The sequence below is a fragment of the Tachysurus vachellii genome, chromosome 16 (assembly GCF_030014155.1).
Source record: "Tachysurus vachellii isolate PV-2020 chromosome 16, HZAU_Pvac_v1, whole genome shotgun sequence".
NCBI lineage: Eukaryota > Metazoa > Chordata > Actinopteri > Siluriformes > Bagridae > Tachysurus > Tachysurus vachellii.
Genome location: NC_083475.1, coordinates 4,890,763 through 4,908,575, shown reverse-complemented (window position 1 = coordinate 4,908,575; position 17,813 = coordinate 4,890,763). Strand labels below are relative to the sequence as shown.

The 17,813-nt window shown below is 41.2% G+C and overlaps 1 protein-coding gene across 1 annotated transcript in view; it reads left to right on the top strand.

Moving 5' to 3' along the window:
* Window positions 1-16,132, top strand: part of LOC132858737 (E3 ubiquitin-protein ligase TRIM39-like) — a 26,377-nt gene extending 10,245 nt beyond the window's left edge. The window contains exons 2-6 of the mRNA XM_060889199.1: window positions 6,580-7,079; window positions 7,204-7,455; window positions 7,534-7,696; window positions 7,820-7,855; window positions 15,588-16,132. Of these exons, the coding sequence (XP_060745182.1) occupies window positions 6,580-7,079; window positions 7,204-7,455; window positions 7,534-7,696; window positions 7,820-7,855; window positions 15,588-16,132 (1,496 nt within the window). The remainder of the gene's footprint in view (window positions 1-6,579; window positions 7,080-7,203; window positions 7,456-7,533; window positions 7,697-7,819; window positions 7,856-15,587) is intronic.
* Window positions 16,133-17,813: the final 1,681 nt, after the last annotated feature.

Below are 17,813 nucleotides of genomic sequence, written 5' to 3'. Positions count from 1 at the left end.
ACCCCGTGTGTGTGCGTGTGTGTGTGTGTGTGTGTGTCTCTGTGTGTGTGTGCATGTCTGTGTGTCTGTGTGTGTCTGTGTGTGTCTGTGAGTGTGTGTGTCTGTGTGTGTATGTGTGTCAATGTGTGTCAATGTGTGTGTGTGTTCCTCGTATGTGAAAACATACTTGACAATAAAGTGTGTGTGTGTGTGTGTGTGAGAGAATGTGTGTGTCTGTGTGTGTGTGTCTGTGTGAGTGTGTCTGTGTGAGTGTGTCTGCGTGAGTGTGTCTGCGTGAGTGTGTGTGTCTGTGCGAGTGTGAGTGTCTGTGTGTGTGAGAAGGTGTGTGTGAGAGGGTGTGTGTGAGAGTGTCTGTGTGAGTGTGTCTGTGTGAGTGTGTCTGTGAGTGTGTGTGAGTGTCTGTGTGTGTTTGCCCGTGTGTGTGTGAGAGTGTGTGTGTGAGTATGAGTATGTTTTCGAATGTGAGTAAGTGTGTGTGTGTAAATGTGTGTGTAAGTGTGTGTGTGTGTGTGTGTGTCTGTGTGTGTGAGTGTGCGTGAGAGTATGTGTGTGTGTGTGTGAGTGTGTGTGTGTATGTGAGTGTGTGTGAGTATGTGAGTGTGCGCGTGTCTGTGTAAATGTGTGTAAGTGTGTGTGTTCCTCGTCTGTGTGAGTGTCTGTGTGAGTGTGAGTGTCTGTGTGTCTGTGTGTCTGTGTCTGTCTGTGTGTGAGTGTGAGTGTGTCTGTGTGTGCGTGTGTCTGTGTGTGAGTGCGTGTGTGAGTGCGTCTGTGTGAGTGCGTGTGTGTGTGTGTGTGTGAGAGTGTGTGTGTGTGTGAGAGTGTGTGAGTGTGTCAGTGTGCGAGTGTGAGTAAGTGTGTGTGTGTAAATGTGTGTGTGCAAATGTGTGTGTGTAAATGTGTGTGTGTCCCTCATAAAGACCTTTCTGATTCTGGTTCTGATTCTGATTTTGCAAGAATTTTGCCTAAACATACTTGGCAATAAAGACCTTTGTGATTCTGATTCTGATTCTGATGTTGCAAGAATTTTGCCTCTAGGCCTTACGATTCAGCACAAAATTTGGTTTTTGGACTGTTGGTGGCGCTAGACGGTTTGAGCTAGACACACCAAAGTTGCTACAGTAACTTCTAAGACTGGCCTCTACATGTGTGCCAAATTTCATAACTTTCCTACATACGGTTCTATGGGCTGCCATTGACTTCAATGGCGGAAGACGGAAGAATAATAAACTTGAACCCTAATAATAATAATAATAATAATAATAATAATAATAATAATAATAATAATAATAATAATAAAAAAACCTAACAAAAACAATAGGTTTCCAGCGCTTCGCGCTTGAACCCTAATAATAATAATAATAATAATAATAATAATAATAATAATAATAATAATAATAATAATAATAGAAATCCTAACAAAAACCATAGGTTTCCAGCGCTTCACGCTTGAACCCTAATAATAAAAATCCTAACAAAAACAATCGGTTTCCAGCGCTTCACGCTTGAACCCTAATAAATATCCTAACAAAAACAATAGGTTTCCAGCGCTTCGTGCTTGAACCCTAATAATAATAATAATAATAATAAAAATCCTAACAAAAACAATAGGTTTCCAGCGCTTTGCGCTTGAACCCTAATAACAAATTGAATAACATGGATTAGGCTTGTTAAGTACAAATTTACAGAACATCGATCAATACAGAACACAGCAGAGTCTTAATGAAATTAAAATTAGCCAGTATTTGTGCACCTGTAAATGTACAAAACGAATGCAATACAGAAGGCAATGCAAATAAATGATTTTAGAGATATTTCTATAAATATCTCTAAAATAAATGATTAAAGTAACTTAATAAAATCTCTTAATGTCACTTATGTTATGTTATGCCTAACTTGAACTGTGATTTCCTTTATATTTTACATTGCTATTATTTGAGTAAATGTAGGCAACATATAATAATAATAAGAAGAACAAATGTTAATTTAAAAAATCCTATATCCAACGGTGTTTCATACGTCTTTATAATTATATTTTATTGTGGATGTTTTCTCACAATTCTGATGTAATGTGAAGTAAAATAAAAAATATAATTTTTTTTTAAATGTAAATTAATAATATAAACATATTATACAATCTTAAAAAACCTTTGAGTGTTTAAGAGAAACAGGGTTCTTATGCGCCATCTGGTGGATATTCTGTGAAGCGAAACACATTAAGGTGATTGCTAAGATAGTCCCCTCGAACAGAAGTGCGGGAAGCCGCGGCAAACTACGGCACAAATTGCAGAATGCCGCGGGAAAAGACGTTCGTTCTTAAAGGCCACTCTGTATTAGTTCTGTGTAACAAAGCAAAACCAACGTTACTCACCTATCGAGAAGGAAAAAAGCGCCTCGGCGTCTTAAGTAAAGTTGGCCACATATTCACAGATTGGATTGAATTAATACTTGCTGACAGGATATTGTCCAAGAAAGGAGAACAGATAAATAAGATATCAATGGTAGAAAGGCCAGCTCAAAAGTTGGTTTTGCTATTAGAATCAGAATGAGTTGATTTACATGTGGACTTTATATTTCTTCAAACACACAAAGGTTAAAGAAACATAAATGGAAATTATTCATGTTTAAGAGACATTTATAATTTGGTGGGAGTGTATCAGACATATTTGAATATTTTCTTTATTATAAATTTAATTTGTTTAATTTGTTTAATTTGTTTTCTTTATTATAAATTTAATTTGTTCATTTTGGCATATTTTGAGTTTTTGGATGTTCAATTTTGATATAAATACGGGACTCTTATTTTGAAAAGCAGCAGCATCCATTGCAGTCACAGATCACGGTTGTGAAAAGCATCACAGCACTACGGTTCTCAGCTCTAAAGTTTTATATTTTTGTTAACACCCCCCTAAAGGGCATAAGCTCTTACTGTGATCTGTTGGAGTTATCAAGGATCAATAAAACTTCATTAAGACCATCAGTAAAGTTTTGGTCGTCATTAGGATGGGGTCAGCTACACTTTATAATTTGTATTTATTTGCATAGATATATAAAAGTGAAATGTTTTGTTTGCTATTTTAATATTTGTATATTAATTTATTTCACTGACACTGAAAGGCAGAAAACGAATCAGAATCAGAACCAGAATCAGGTTTATTGCCCAAGGGTGTTGACACACACAAGGAACTTTAACATAACATTATACTACACAGGACAGGACAATACAGACTGTGGTAAGCTCTGGGTGAAACTCGAACACAAACTTACACTGTGAATGATACAGTTATTGAGCTGAAAGCTGAGAGAAAGATCAGTGAAATTCTGTGTTTATTACAATCTCGTGATGATGAGAATGTTTACATGTGTTTTAAATCACAGACTAAATGTTTTAGTGTCATTCATTAGGTTTAATACTGCAGACAGACATAAGTGAGTTAAACAGACTAATCAGTAAAACCTCATACTGTTACATGTGTGGACTGAATGATGTGATTTCTTACTGTAAAGGTTAAAAACACAGGAGGAAGTAAATGGCTGAATCTTCATCACAAACAGGAGGCAGAAAAAGGGGGAACATGGAAGAACCAGAATTATGTAAGTTATACAGTTTATGCATGATTAGTTTTCTGTATGTTTTAATGAAGTACTGTCACTATTATAATCTATATTGTTATAAAAATGATCTCAGTGAATGGCTTAATTGTCTTAACTGCCTTATGGAACAAGAATAAGAGTTGTGTTATAATACACAAACATCTTAGAAAGACATTTATTTACACTGATCCTGTAACTATGGAGTATTTATATTACTTTATTAGTTATAAATTCAAGATGTAATTCAATAAAGAATATTTATTGAAATGTAAGAAATAAATAAGACCTCATTAGAATTATATTATTTATTATTGTTTTATTTATTTCTTTATAGTTTGTATTTATTTGCATAGATATATGAATGTGAAATGTTTTGTTTGCTATTTTAATATGTGGATATTAATTTATTTCACTGACACTGAAAGGCAGAAAAATGAATCAGAATCAGAATCAGGTTTATTGGCCAAGGGTGTTGACACACACAAGGAACTTGGTTCCAGCTGTTTGTGACTCTCAAAAGTACAGACATAACATTATACTACACAAGACAGGACAATACAGACTGTGCAAGAAAATGCAGACAATGTGATACAATATAGACAGTATGAGTATTAAATATAATACAGAATATATGACTGGTCAGTTATGTACATAAAGTGGGAGAAGTGCATGGTAGTGCTAATAACAATTTACAGCAGCAGTAGTGTGTGTAACATACACAGATAATGTGATGACTGACAGTTCTGATAATGCAGTACTTGTAGATATGAAGCAGGGAATATAATTATGGTGAGCTGGTAATCAGGGTGTTTGATTCAAATTTAAATGATTAAAAAAAAAATCTTAAAAATAAGCATCATGAAAAACTCCCTGAAAACTGTCTCTATGTAACTGAGCTAAATGTCTGTAGAAACTAAACAGAAAATATACAAATAATAACAAATACATAGAAACTGTTAAAGAAAGATGTAAAATAGTTACCAAATAATATATTTAGCAAAATCTGTGACTGATTATTGTTGTGGAGGTTTTTGAGAAAATAAAAATAGCACACTGTTCAGAACGAGCAAGAGTAAAAAGGTTCACAATGTATTTGTGCTGCTGCACAGCAGGACCCAGCGCTCCTCGTGTATCATGAGAGAGGAAGGGCCTAGAACATTTATTACACTAAGGTTATATAGGAATGATTTATAGGCAGAAAACAGAAGAAAGGAAAACATCACCAATCATTGGCTAGATGCACAACGCTCGGTCATCTACTGATCAGGATCTTACCAAGGTCTGCCTAAGTTGTTTATGAGCCTGAGTCTCACCATCACATCTCCAGCTCCTTCTGACCCTCTAATATTGTACACAAATTCTCTCTGGTAATAACAATTTCTAGTCACAAATAACTTCTAGTCACATGCACAGAAGGTCAGACAGCTTTCATAGTAAAATATTACATCACAATAATGTGTTATATGTAATATTCATCTTGAATATTGATAATGATTATTACAAACTTCATTTAAGAAAACCTTGCAACACTAAATAACTTCAAAATGTATAATGTAACACCAAACAATGTAGAACACAACCTTTTAAATACACAAAAACTCTAAGACTTATAAAAGATTAATAATCTAGGAATCTGTAAATGAACATTAACATGAAACTACAGGCTGAAAAATGTCTCACTTTGTTGAGTAAAAATGTGTTATTGTTGGAGCTTGACAGTGACACTTCGTTACGTTCCCAGGGAACAAAAGGAGTCTGGGGATGGAGGGATGAGTAACAGAATAAAAGGTGGTGTGTGTCAATTGTGAGGATCAACAACTCAACCCCAATCCTGTCACAAAAAAGAATTTCACTATACAACCAAGTCAAAATGAACAAAGCTCATTTATTCCCAAACATGAAGTGCAGGAGGGTTTGAAGACTTCAAGAGGGGGATCAGGACAAAACAATAAGCAGAACCCATCTAACTCATTGTCACAACCGGGGATGGAAGGAGGCAGACCCATACGCAGGATAGCTTCAAATGAAGGGGGTTTAATAAATAAAGAAGACATAGAAAAAAATGACGATAAATGAAACAATACAACTGATGACATTTAACAGGGACTAGACATGACGAGGGGTACACGCAACTAATGATCCGCGCTGCATTCAGCAACGTGGCTAACTTAAATACAATTAAGACAATGACAACATTAGGAACAGGTGAAGAAACAGGGAGGAGCAGGCGAAGGCGGGGCAGACACGTGACAACAACAACAGCACATGGCCAAAAGTCCGGGCTGAATCATGACACTCATTTAGGGAGAAACTAAATAAGCAACAAAAGAAAATAAAAAACAAAGATTACAACACAATACACAAACGCTATTACTAACATAAACAGGAGAAAACAAGATCCAAAAGAAATGGCACCCCTTCCCTACTAACCCCTTTCCAAATTAACAATAGAACTGAACAAATAAAGAATGAAAAGGTGTAACAAATATTAACTTACAACCAAAAGAAAAACTTCCTGTTACAGAGATGTCAATTCCAACAACAGAAAGAATAACAAAATATCAAACAAACTCAATCAAAGTACAATCACTAAACAGTAAATACAAACTTCTGGGAGAGATTTAAAGCGTCTCCCAAAAACAGCTCACTCTCTCACACAACTAACCACACCAGCACCCACCCAACCACCCACACACAACTAGCAGGACAATGCTGTATAAATAAACTCTGCATCCTCTCATCATCCAAACAGAGCTGATCTTCAATCAGTGATGTCAGATGGCAACCATTTTTCACTGAAATATTCATAAATCTATTCTACAAAAATAACATTTTTACACTAACAGTAACTGACACCCCAACAAGTGCCTTTACACAGTTTAGGAAAACTTGTAGACATTCTGGTCTGTGATTTTCACACCTAAACTACAGATGCAGTTTAATCTATTTACACCATTTATCAACAATGTGTAACATTTTCTTTTCTAGTTTCTCATGACTCCAGGAGTCTCCTGTCTAAAGATCTGCTACTGTGTCCGATCTGTGTGGATGTGCTCACTGATCCAGTCACCACTCCATGTGGACACAACCTCTGTAAGAGCTGCCTTACACAGTGCTGGGACATGAGTCAACACTGTCGCTGTCCATTATGTAACAAGAAATTCACCAAGAAACCTGAACTGAAGATTAATACAACACAGAGAGAGGTTGCGGATCGATTCAAGAAGAACAGTGGCTCTGACAAACCTGAGGTTCTTTGTGATGCCTGCAGTGGAGAGAAGCTGAAGGCCCTAAAATCCTGTCTGGATTGTGGACTGAGTTTCTGTAAAATTCATTTAGAGCCACATTATCATGTTCCAAAACTTATGAAACACAAACTAATAAACCCTGTGGAGAACCTGGTGGCCAACATATGCCAGAAACATGAGAGAGTTCAGGACCGACTGAAGAAGATAAAAGAGATCAAACACTCAGTAAAACAAAGCAAAGTGTGTACAAACATGACATGAGTTAATATCTGATACATTCAGTAGTTTTATTCTTATTTGTAGAAATGAACAAAGTTCATTATCAGTGTTATCTGATGGAAGTGAAAATGTGTTCCTCCTTTAGAGAAGAACAGAGAAAGAGAAAGCAGACAGTGTTAAAGTCTTCAAAGCTCTGATTCGCTCCATTGAGAGAAGTCAGGCTGTGCTGCCGGAGATGATGGAGGAGAAGCAGAAAGCAGCAGAGAGGCAGGCTGAAGGACTCATTAAAGAGCTGGAGCAGGAAATTAGTGTGCTAATGAGGAGAGACACTGAGCTGGAGCAGCTCTCACACACTGAGAAGCATCTCCACCTCCTACAGGTCAGTGTTCCTCTCTCTGTTCACTGACAATGCAGAACATCACAGAACAACACTCACCATGCTGAGGGATTTCTCCTCTCTCCTGCTCTACTGTAGATTTACTCCTACATGTGCAGCCCTCCACACACCAAGAACTGGACTGAGATCAGCATTAACACTGGTGTGACTGTGTACACTGTGACGACAGCTCTGTCTCAGCTTCAGCAGACTCTGAATGAGAAACTCACTAAATCACTCAATTACAAGTTAAAGAAAACAGGTGAGAAATTATTTTGTACTTATAATACAATAATAGACTAAAGTAGATGTTTTGCAAAATCTAAATATTAAATACCAATAACTGATCTGAAATCTAATGACAGTGATGTTTTGTTGTAATTAGTTTCCACAGAACTGAAGAGGATTCAGCAGTATGCAGGTACAGTGAGCTTTCTGATTTCCTCTCATATTAAAATGTACATATCAGCATTACACCACTGCATCATCAGACTTATTTTCATCTGTAGATCTCTCCAGATAAAAGGAGTATTAAAGTGTCTCCTCACTATAGCTCCTTATTACTGTCATGCACTAAAGCCCTTAATGTCAGCACTTCCTGGTTTGCTGCACCACTTCCAGGTCAGCAGCCAGGGCGGCAGGCCATTTAAGGTGTCAGGCACTATAAAAGTACGCTGCCTTCACATGGTCCTTTGCCAGATGGTTTTCTCAGCTTGCTCTGTGATTCATCCAGCCTTCACACCAGACCTGAGGATCCACCTCGGAAACCTGGATCAGACCACCGCGGCCCATGAGAAGCAGATATCTGACCATACGAAGGCCATCAATGAACTCATCAACCGGCTCAGCGCTCTCTCCAGTTTAGCCACCTTGGCACCAGTGACTCTCGGGACCTTTCCTGCTCCTCTGGTAACGACTCCAGCCCGGGAGCCACATATGCCTCACCCTGAGTGTTTCTCCGGAGAACCAGGAATGTGCCGGCCGTTCCTCATGCAATGCGCAGTCATATTTGAGTTGCAACCTTCTGTGTTCCCATCTGATCGCTCCAAGGTGGCTTATGTTATCTCGCTGCTGACCGGCAAGGCCAGACTGTGGGCTACCGCCGAGTGGGAACGTCAGTCATCTCTCTGCCTTTCCTATGAAGCGTTCAGCAGAGAGCTTCGCAAGATTTTTGACTCTACCGCTCCCTGACTGGATGCCACTCGGTCACTCTTTGAGACATCTCAGGGCAATCACTCCGTAGCTGAATATGCGGTGGATTTTCGGACAGCTGCGGCGGATAGTGAATGGGGCGCTGTGGCTTTGTATGATGCCTTCTACAGGGGTTTGGTTAATGAGGTCAAGGATGAGCTTGCCGCTCGAGAACTACCTACGGAACTGGACGATCTGATCACCCTGGCTACTCATGTTTCCCGCCGCTCATGGTATCCCAGCACCCGTCCTCCCACTCCAAGCTCTCCACCAAGGTCTTCATTACAGGGGGCAGCCTCTGGAGGTTTCTGTCTCGTTCAGGCCATGGAAATCGGCCGGCGACACCTTTCGCCCCTGGAGAAGGAAAGACGGCGTTCCCAGGGACTTTGCCTCTACTGCGGGGAGGCTGGTCACATGGCTGCTTCATGTCCAGCAAAAGGCAGGGCTCGCCGCTGAAGGAAGGGCCAGCGGTGAGCCCACAATCTCCAGCCCCCTCCAAACCACTTCGCATCTCTACCTAAAGCCTTAATTGACTCTGGAGCAGATTCCGAGTTTCTGGATGAAGAATTGGCCAACCAACTGGGCATCAAGACTGAGCCATTGCCGTCGATTCTCCAAGTCCGGGCGCTGGATGGCCACATTTTACATAAGGTCTCACGTCGAACCCAACCGGTACAACTGACGGTTGCCGAACATCACCACGAGTGGATAACATTCCTGATAATTCCATCACCTCAAGTGCCCATAATGCTGGGGTTCCCCTGGCTTCAGAAACACAATCCCCACCTGGACTGGACCAGTGGCCACATCTTGGACTGGGGTACACACTGCCACATTCACTACCTCGACCCAAAACCCCAGACTCAGCATTCAGTCACTGAAGAACCTCCACCAGACCTCAGTTCTGTACCCCGGGACTACCATGACTTAGGAGTTGTCTTCAGCAAGACCAGAGCCTCGGTCCTCCCTCCTCATCGGCCCTACGACTGCGCCATTGACCTCCTGCCTGGAACTACTCCCCCCCTGCCCGGTCGACTATACCACCTGACCGGACCCGAAAGAGAGGCCATGACACAGTACATCCAGGATTCTCTCAAGGCCGGCATCATTCATCCCTCTTCATCTCCAGCGGGGACAGGGTTTTCCTTTGTGGGGGAAAAAGGATGGCTCACTCCGCCCTTGTATTGATTACAGAGGGCTTAACGCCATTACTATTAAGAACCGGTACCCCCTGCCTCTCTTGACCTCTGCCTTTGAACTCCTTCAGGGAGCTACCATTTTCTCTAAATTGGACCTACGTAATGCCTACCACCTTATCCGTATTCGGGAGGGAGACGAGTGGAAGGCGGCTTTCAATACCCCCTCAGGTCACTATGAATATCTGGTCATGCCATTTGGCCTGACCAATGCGCCGGCAGTTTTCCAGGCCTTGGTCAACGATGTCCTGCGAGACCTTCTGAACAAATTTGTCTTTGTTTACTTGGACGATATTCTGATCTTTTCCTGTTCCTTGGAGGAGCACAGAAATCATGTTCGAGTCGTGCTCCAACGCCTCCTTGAGAACCATCTGATGTGAAAGCAGAGAAATGTGAATTCCACACCACCAGTACCACCTTTTTGGGCTTCATTCTCTCACCTTGCAGCATACAGATGGACTCCAACCAGGTTAAGACAGTGAGGGACTGGCTTACCCCAGAGAACAGAAAGCAGCTTCAGCGCTTCCTGGGGTTTGCAAATTTTTATTGCAAGTTCATCAGGGGCTTCAGCACCGTAGCTGCCCCCCGATATCGGCTAACCTCCACACCTCAAGCCTTCAGCTGGAATCCTGAGGCTGAGCAAGCTTTCACCAGACTCAAGGACCTCTTCACGACAGCCCCCATCCTGGATCTCCCTGACCCAGACCGGCAGTTTATTGTGGAGGTGGATGCATCTGATGTCGGCGTGGGGGCCATTCTGTCTCAGTGATCCGCCAAAGACTACCGGCTCCATCCCTGTGCCTTCTTCTCTAGGCGCCTCAGTCCGGCTGAACCGAAATATCCTATAGGCGAATGGGAACTCTTGGCGGTCAAGTTGGCCCTGGAGGAATGGCGCCACTGGTTGGAGGGTGCTGGGCAGCCCTTTCTAGTCTGGACGGACCACCAGAATCTTGAATATCTTTGCTCGGCCAAGCGTCTGAATTCCAGACAAACCTGTTGGGGCCTTTTCTTTGGGTGTTTTAATTTCACCCTGTCCTACCGCCCAGGATCCAAGAATGCCAAGCCGGATGCTCTATCACGGCAGTTCACCATAGAGGATGATGGAGAACCTGTCGTGGAGCATATACTTCCTTCCTCCGTCATGGTCCTAGCCCTTCGCCTGGACATTGAAAGGAAGGTCCAGCAGGCCAGCTCCAGTCTCCCGGTCAGAGAGGGCTGTCCAGAGGGAAGGTTGTTCATTCCTGACCATCTACGCTCCCAAATCCTCCAATGGTGCCACAGCGCTCACCTGTTCTGTCACCCTGGCTCAGCCCGCACCTTGTCTGTCCTCCAGCAATGCTTCTGGTGGCCTAAGATAAGGAAGGATGTCCGTGAGTTCGTGGCGGCATGTCCTGTCTGCGCTCAGCATAAGACACCCCAGGGTTCCCCAGCCGGCTTGCGCCGTCCGCTTCCTGTCCCCAGAAGGCCCTGGTCTCATGTCTCCATAGACTTTGTTACGAGCTTACCCCCGTCCGCTGGGTTCACCACCATCCTCTCTGTGGTGGATCGATTCTCCAAGATGACCCATTTCATTGCCTTTCCCAAACTTCCGTCAGCCAAGGAAACAGCCCTGCTCATGCTCCAGCATGTCTTTCGCCTGCATGGCCTCCCACACAACATTGTATCCGATCGTGGACCTCAGTTCACCTCCAACTTCTGGAGAGAGTTTTGCCAGCTCCTGGGGGTCACTATCAGCCTGTCTTCTGGGTTCCACCCTCAGTCTGACGGACAAACTGAGTGGCTGAACCAGGAACTAGAGAAAGGACTTCGCATCCTCTGCCCCAAAGAACCCACATCCTGGTCCTCTAACCTGGTGTGGGTGGAATACGCCCACAACTCCCTGCCATCAGCTGCCATGGGTCTCTCCCCCTTCCAGGCCGCATATGGATACCAGCCTCCACTGTTCTCCAACCAGGAAATGGAGGTATCAGTTCCCTCGGCTTTTGCCCTGGTCAGGCGCTGCCGACGTGTCTGGAGAAAGGCACCTGCGGTCCTACTCTGTTCTTCCAGGTGCTACGCCCGGTGGGCCAATCGCAAGCGCTGTCCGGCACCCCCATATCGTGTTGGTCAGAGGGTCTGGCTATCCACCAGAGACCTGCCGCTTAAGGTTACCTGCAGGAAAATTGCCCCACGCTTTGTATCTCCAAGGTGCTCAATCCAGTAGCGGTCAGACTCAAGCTCCCCAGAGCCCTACGTATTCACCCTAGCGTCCATGTATCCAGACTCAAGCCAGTTCAAGCCTGCTCGCTGGTTCCCTCCACCAGACCCCCTCCACCTGCCCGGTTCATTAATGGGGGCCCTGCTTACACTGTTTGCCGGCTCCTGCGTTCCAGATGTCACAGTAGGGGATGGCAGTATCTGGTTGACTGGGAGGGTTACGGTCCAGAGGATCGCTCCTGGGTTCCATCTCACCACATTTTGGATGCTGACCTCATCGAGCAGTTTCATCGTGACCATCCTGACCAGCCTGGAGGGACGTCATGAGACGCCCAGTGGAGGGAGGGGTACTCTGGTTACTCTGCCTGCCTGTGTACCGGATTATTGGACTGTTCTTCATTCTGTGTTTTCGCCTGCCCTGTATTACTCTGCCTGCCTGTGTACCGGACTATTGGACTGTTTTCACTCTGTGTCTTCGCCTGCCCTGTATCACTCTGTCTGCCTGTGTACCAGATTATTGGACTGTTTTCACTCTGTGTTTTGCCTGCCCTGTATTACCCTGCCTGCCTGTGTATTGGATTATTGGACTGTTTATTACGCTGAGTCTTCGTCTGCCTTGCCTGATTATTGTGTTGAACTCATTAAAGACTTTAATTATTTACATCGGCGTCCTGCATTTGAGTCCTCCCTTCCGACCAACCCTGACACTTTTCTACTTTAGAAACACTGATCATCTTCTTACCTTTCACTAATAAAATATTGCAGGAACAGATGTATGTTTGTACAGAGATTAACTTTATACCGTTTTTAACTGCATGATAAAAGATGGATTTCTTTGACTATCAGTGGTAAATGTAATCTTTATGCTGTCCAAAAGGTGAGAGTTTTAAAGTCATGCAGTTAGAAAATAGTTTTTACACCATGCAGTGTTTCTGTCATTTACAGATAAACTTGAACATAAAAGTCATTTTTACACTAACACTAACCCTAAATAAGTGTCTTTGATAAAATATTTTTTTATACCAGTTAAAGAAAACGTGTAGAAATTCAGGCCTGTGTTTTTCAGACCTAAACTACAGACACAGTTTACTGTATAGAGACAATTACTGAACTATTTTGTCCATCTGTATCAAGATTTTTCCTTAAATGTGTTTCTCTTATGTTCTGTGTCTCTTTCTGTCTTTCCTGAGTGATAAAAATCACAAACACAAATATGTCACTAAAGTAAAGATACAAAAGGAAAATATTTTATATTTCTCATCAGAATCAGGAAAATCTCCATATGTTCTCACTGATGACAGAAAGAGAGAGAGAGAGAGAGAGAGAGAGAGAGAGAGAGAGTGTGTTTGGGAATGTGTGGTGTGTGTGTGTGTGTGTGTGTGTGTGTGTGTAAATGAGTGTAACTGCTTATGGTGGTGTGAGTTATGATTTCTTCAATCTTCATCATTTACCCAAACATCTACCTTTTAGTGTAAAACTACAAAACAAACAAGTAAACAAACAAATAACTAACAAACTTGAGAGGAAACATTTAAAATGTGATTATTCAGTATCCTATCAGGTAACACAATACATGTCAAGCTCTTCAACATTTCACTGAATTCATATGGATCATTTTATTCTCACAAAACACAGAAACAAGGCATTATGTATTTGAACAAGCTACAGTAAGTTCAGAAGTACAGACTCTAGGAAAATCCACTGGTGTCCCAGATTCTCCTCTGTCTTCATCTTATACATAGTAAAATGTTCAAATCTCACTATAAGAAGAAGCAGCACCTCTGGAGCAGAGGGCCTTTTGCGCAGGGGCCCAGCAGGGGCAGCTTTAACCCCAATCCTCTGCTCATCAACACAGAGACTTAACCAGTTTAACACCACTGCCCCAAAGAAATAACACCAAATAACAAACAAATAAATAAATAAATGATGTTTATATGTGGGGGCACGGTGACTTAGTGGTTAGCACGTTCGCCTCACACCTCCAGGGATGTGGGTTCGATTCCTGCCTCCGCTGTGTGTATAGTTTGCATGTTCTTCCCGTGCCTCGGGGGTTTCCTCCGGGTACTGCGGTTTCCTCCCCCGGTCCAAAGACATGCATGGTAGGTTGATTGGCATCTCTGGAAAATTGTCCCTAGTGTGTGATTGCGTGAGTGAATGAGTGTGTGTGTGTGTGCCCTGTGATGGGTTGGCACTCCGTCCAGGGTGTATCCTGCCTTGATGCCCGATGACGCCTGAGATAGGCACAGGCTCCCCGTGACCCGAGGTAGTTCGGATAAGCGGTAGAAGATGAATGAATGAATGAATGTTTATATGTTTTAATCAGTTACAGACTGCCTTCATTTGGACTTATGCTCTGTATAATATTTTTAATGAAACAATCATAAATGCTTGTGGACAACAGATAGATTAGACATGAATGGATGGACTGAATCAGTAGATTGACTGAATGCTAGATAAAATGATGGGAATTATGTAGAGACACTGCAAATCTTACAAAGCTAATTTTATTTCAATTAATTTATTTTAATGTAAAAAAATGTCTGGAAGCAAATTCATTCACACCAAATCTATTTATTAAATGTGATGATTTGTAAAACCATAAATAGTATGAGTCACATAAACACAGGAGAAATAATTTTTTTATAAAGTAACTGGTAGAAGCTCTAGTGCAGAGACATTATTGTTGATGACAGCTAACTGGAAGTAAACGTTACACTAGATACTTTTAATTTTACTTTCCATATCAAAATTTTCTTATGTAATGAGAAGTTATGTGAATCCATGTGCAGGAGTTAAAATTTAGATTTAAGATTTAATTGACATTTTTTAGATGTTCAGAGATTCATATTTTATAATTCGGATTTTCAAAATAACTGTTTTGTGTCCTGACATTAAATAAACCCCCAAAGGTTTGAGTCCAAATTCCACAACTTGGAGTAAATCCCTGTTCTTTCCCCTTCACTGTTCAGCTTTATGATTGTATTGAATTCAGCTTCACTTGTAGAAATGAAAGATTCTAGATGTTAGTAAAACATTGTGTGGAAATACTGAATGATTCTGAATGATTTGTTACACCGTGTATGTGGAAAAGTGATGAGTATAAAACTCTTTGTCTATCAGAGGGGAATGTTGTTGTTTTGCTGGACAAAGAAGGCTGAGAGATTTATAATCATACAGTTAAAAAAGAATATATAAACACATAGTTTCTCTCAATCACTTGAGAGTCCCATGTTTTATTTCTAAATGTAAAACGTCCCAGATTTTTATCACTAGAGACACTCAACGTTTTTACCTCAAATGTTTTTCTCTCATGTTCTGTGACTCTTTCTGTGTATTTCCTGAAAAACAAACATTACGAACACAAATTAATCACTAAAATTTCAGAAGGAACCTTTTTATATTTCGTATCTGTAACAGACTCCTATTATAAACTGTATTTTTGAAATTTCAATGAAATAAAATTAAAAAAAATCTACAAATCCTTTTATAAATCAATAATGAATATGATCCACTGGATGATGATGTAATATTTTTTACGTTTACTCATATCACACACTGTGTTTCTCTCAGTGGATGTGACTCTGGATCCTGATACAGCTCATCCATATCTCATCCTATCTGCTGATGGAAAACAAGTGACAGATGGAGACAAAAGACAGAATCTCCCTGATACACCACAGAGGTTTAACTGGTGTATCTGTGTTCTGGGAAAGCAAAGTTTCTGCTCAGGGAGATTTTATTATGAGGTGCAGGTCAGAGGGAAAACTGAATGGACATTAGGAGTCACGAGAGAGAACATTAACAGGAAGAGGACAATTACACCGACTCCTCAGAATGGATTCTGGATTGTGATCCTGAGGAATGAGAATCAGTATAAGGCTTGTGCTGGTCCCTCTGTCCGCCTCAGACTGAGAGAGGTGGAGGTTGTGGGGGTGTTTGTGGACTATGAGGGGGGTCTGGTCTCCTTTTATGATGTGAAGTCCAGATCTCATATCTACTCTTTCACTGGTCAGACTTTCACTGAGAAACTCTATCCATTGTTCAGTCCATGTTTCAATGAAGAAGGTAAAAATGCAGCACCACTGATCATCTCTCCTGTATTTAACACTGAATAAATTTAAACCTCACAAATTTGATCATCAGATGGTAAGAGTAAAAAGAATTTGTTTACTTTTTTGGTTAGATTTTAGAAACACATATATCCTTTTAAAATGCTGTACATATTATTTTAATACCTGGTTTTAATTGTAATCCTACAGTCTGTTTGTTATGAATATGTGACATTATGACTGTGGAACTTTGTCATTACAAATCACAGATTAAACTATTTATCCAGCAATCAGGATATTTTGTGTTTGTTTTTTGTTTATGGGAATGTATTTTATTTAGCTATGTTGGTGTGTTTTTTTGTTACATTATAAATAGTTGGAGTAATTCATAGTTTATTTATCAGATGAAAAAATTAGTTGTTATTCCATGATGGAGGGAGGGGAGAGAGAGACAGAGAGAGAGAGAGAGAGAGAGAGAGAGAGAGAGAGAGAGAGAGAGAGACACAGAGAGAGAGACACAGAGAGAGACACAGAGAGATCCTTTATTTGCACAAGTCATGTAAAAAACAACAATCAGCGTGACTCAATAAATATATAAATAAATAAATAAATAAATAAATAAATAAATAAATAAATAAATAAATAAGAGTATTAAAATAATTCAAATAAATTAGGTTAACTGATAATACTAATAATCATCATTAGCTTAGCTCTGGTGCAAAGCTTAGTTCTCCTTCAATGACAGCACATAGACCATTGTTACAACACCACACTGACTGAAACATGTGCAGGTTATTCATGCTGTTATAGAAATTAAAATCTGTCAGTACTATTGATTTTTGGTTAACGCTGGTTTGTACAGTGTCTCCACTCTGGTTTAATATCATCATTAAAACCAAGTACATTTCTCCATAGGGTGTCGACCCTCACACTCAGTTTTTTCTTATTTAAAACCTTAACACAGGCTCTGTAGAGCAGCTTCCCCAACACTGTCCCAAAGTCCATCTCCGCCTCGCCCCCGGCACTCCAGGAGGGGAACTTCACACCCGTCGAGGTCAGGAGTGATGTTCAGCTGCGGAAAAGGGTTCCTCCTCTGCAGGACCGGTCTCTGTATACTGATAGTCCCTCAGCCGAACACGCTCCTCAGATGTTACGGAGGACCTCCAGCGGTGTAAGAGTTGACTGACAACACGCAGGGGCCGCATTCCCATACGCGCTGCCAGGTCCTCCACCTTCGACAGGTCAGCTCCCGCGATGTTCACAAGCTCCCAGAGTGTCACAATGCCTGTGGAGATATTTTAAGAAATAATATTTAAATAATATTTTAATCAGTTGCTACTTTCATTCGTGCATTTAAAAGTAGCATGCAATTTTAAATAGTTATGCAATTTTATATAATTATTTAAAGACTTATTTGGTTAATATGTTATTATTAAATAACTATATACACTTGCATTAAGCCAAGGAATCTGTGCATTATTCGTATCGTATTGGTTTTTACCTTCTCCTCTTGAAAAGTTGACAAAGTCTGGTCATCCAGCCCTCTATCATATTTAAAAAAAATTAAGTTTAAACACGTTGTTTGTGGAGCTGTTGTCGTGCTTGTGGACTTCAGGTGTCTAAAATGAGGGAGGGGATACAAATCCGTGAGCAGGGCCGTAGCTAGAGTATTCGGGGGCCCCCTGAAAAAATGTTGATGTGGCCCCCCACACCACTCCACTAATATCATTTATTATACAATATATGA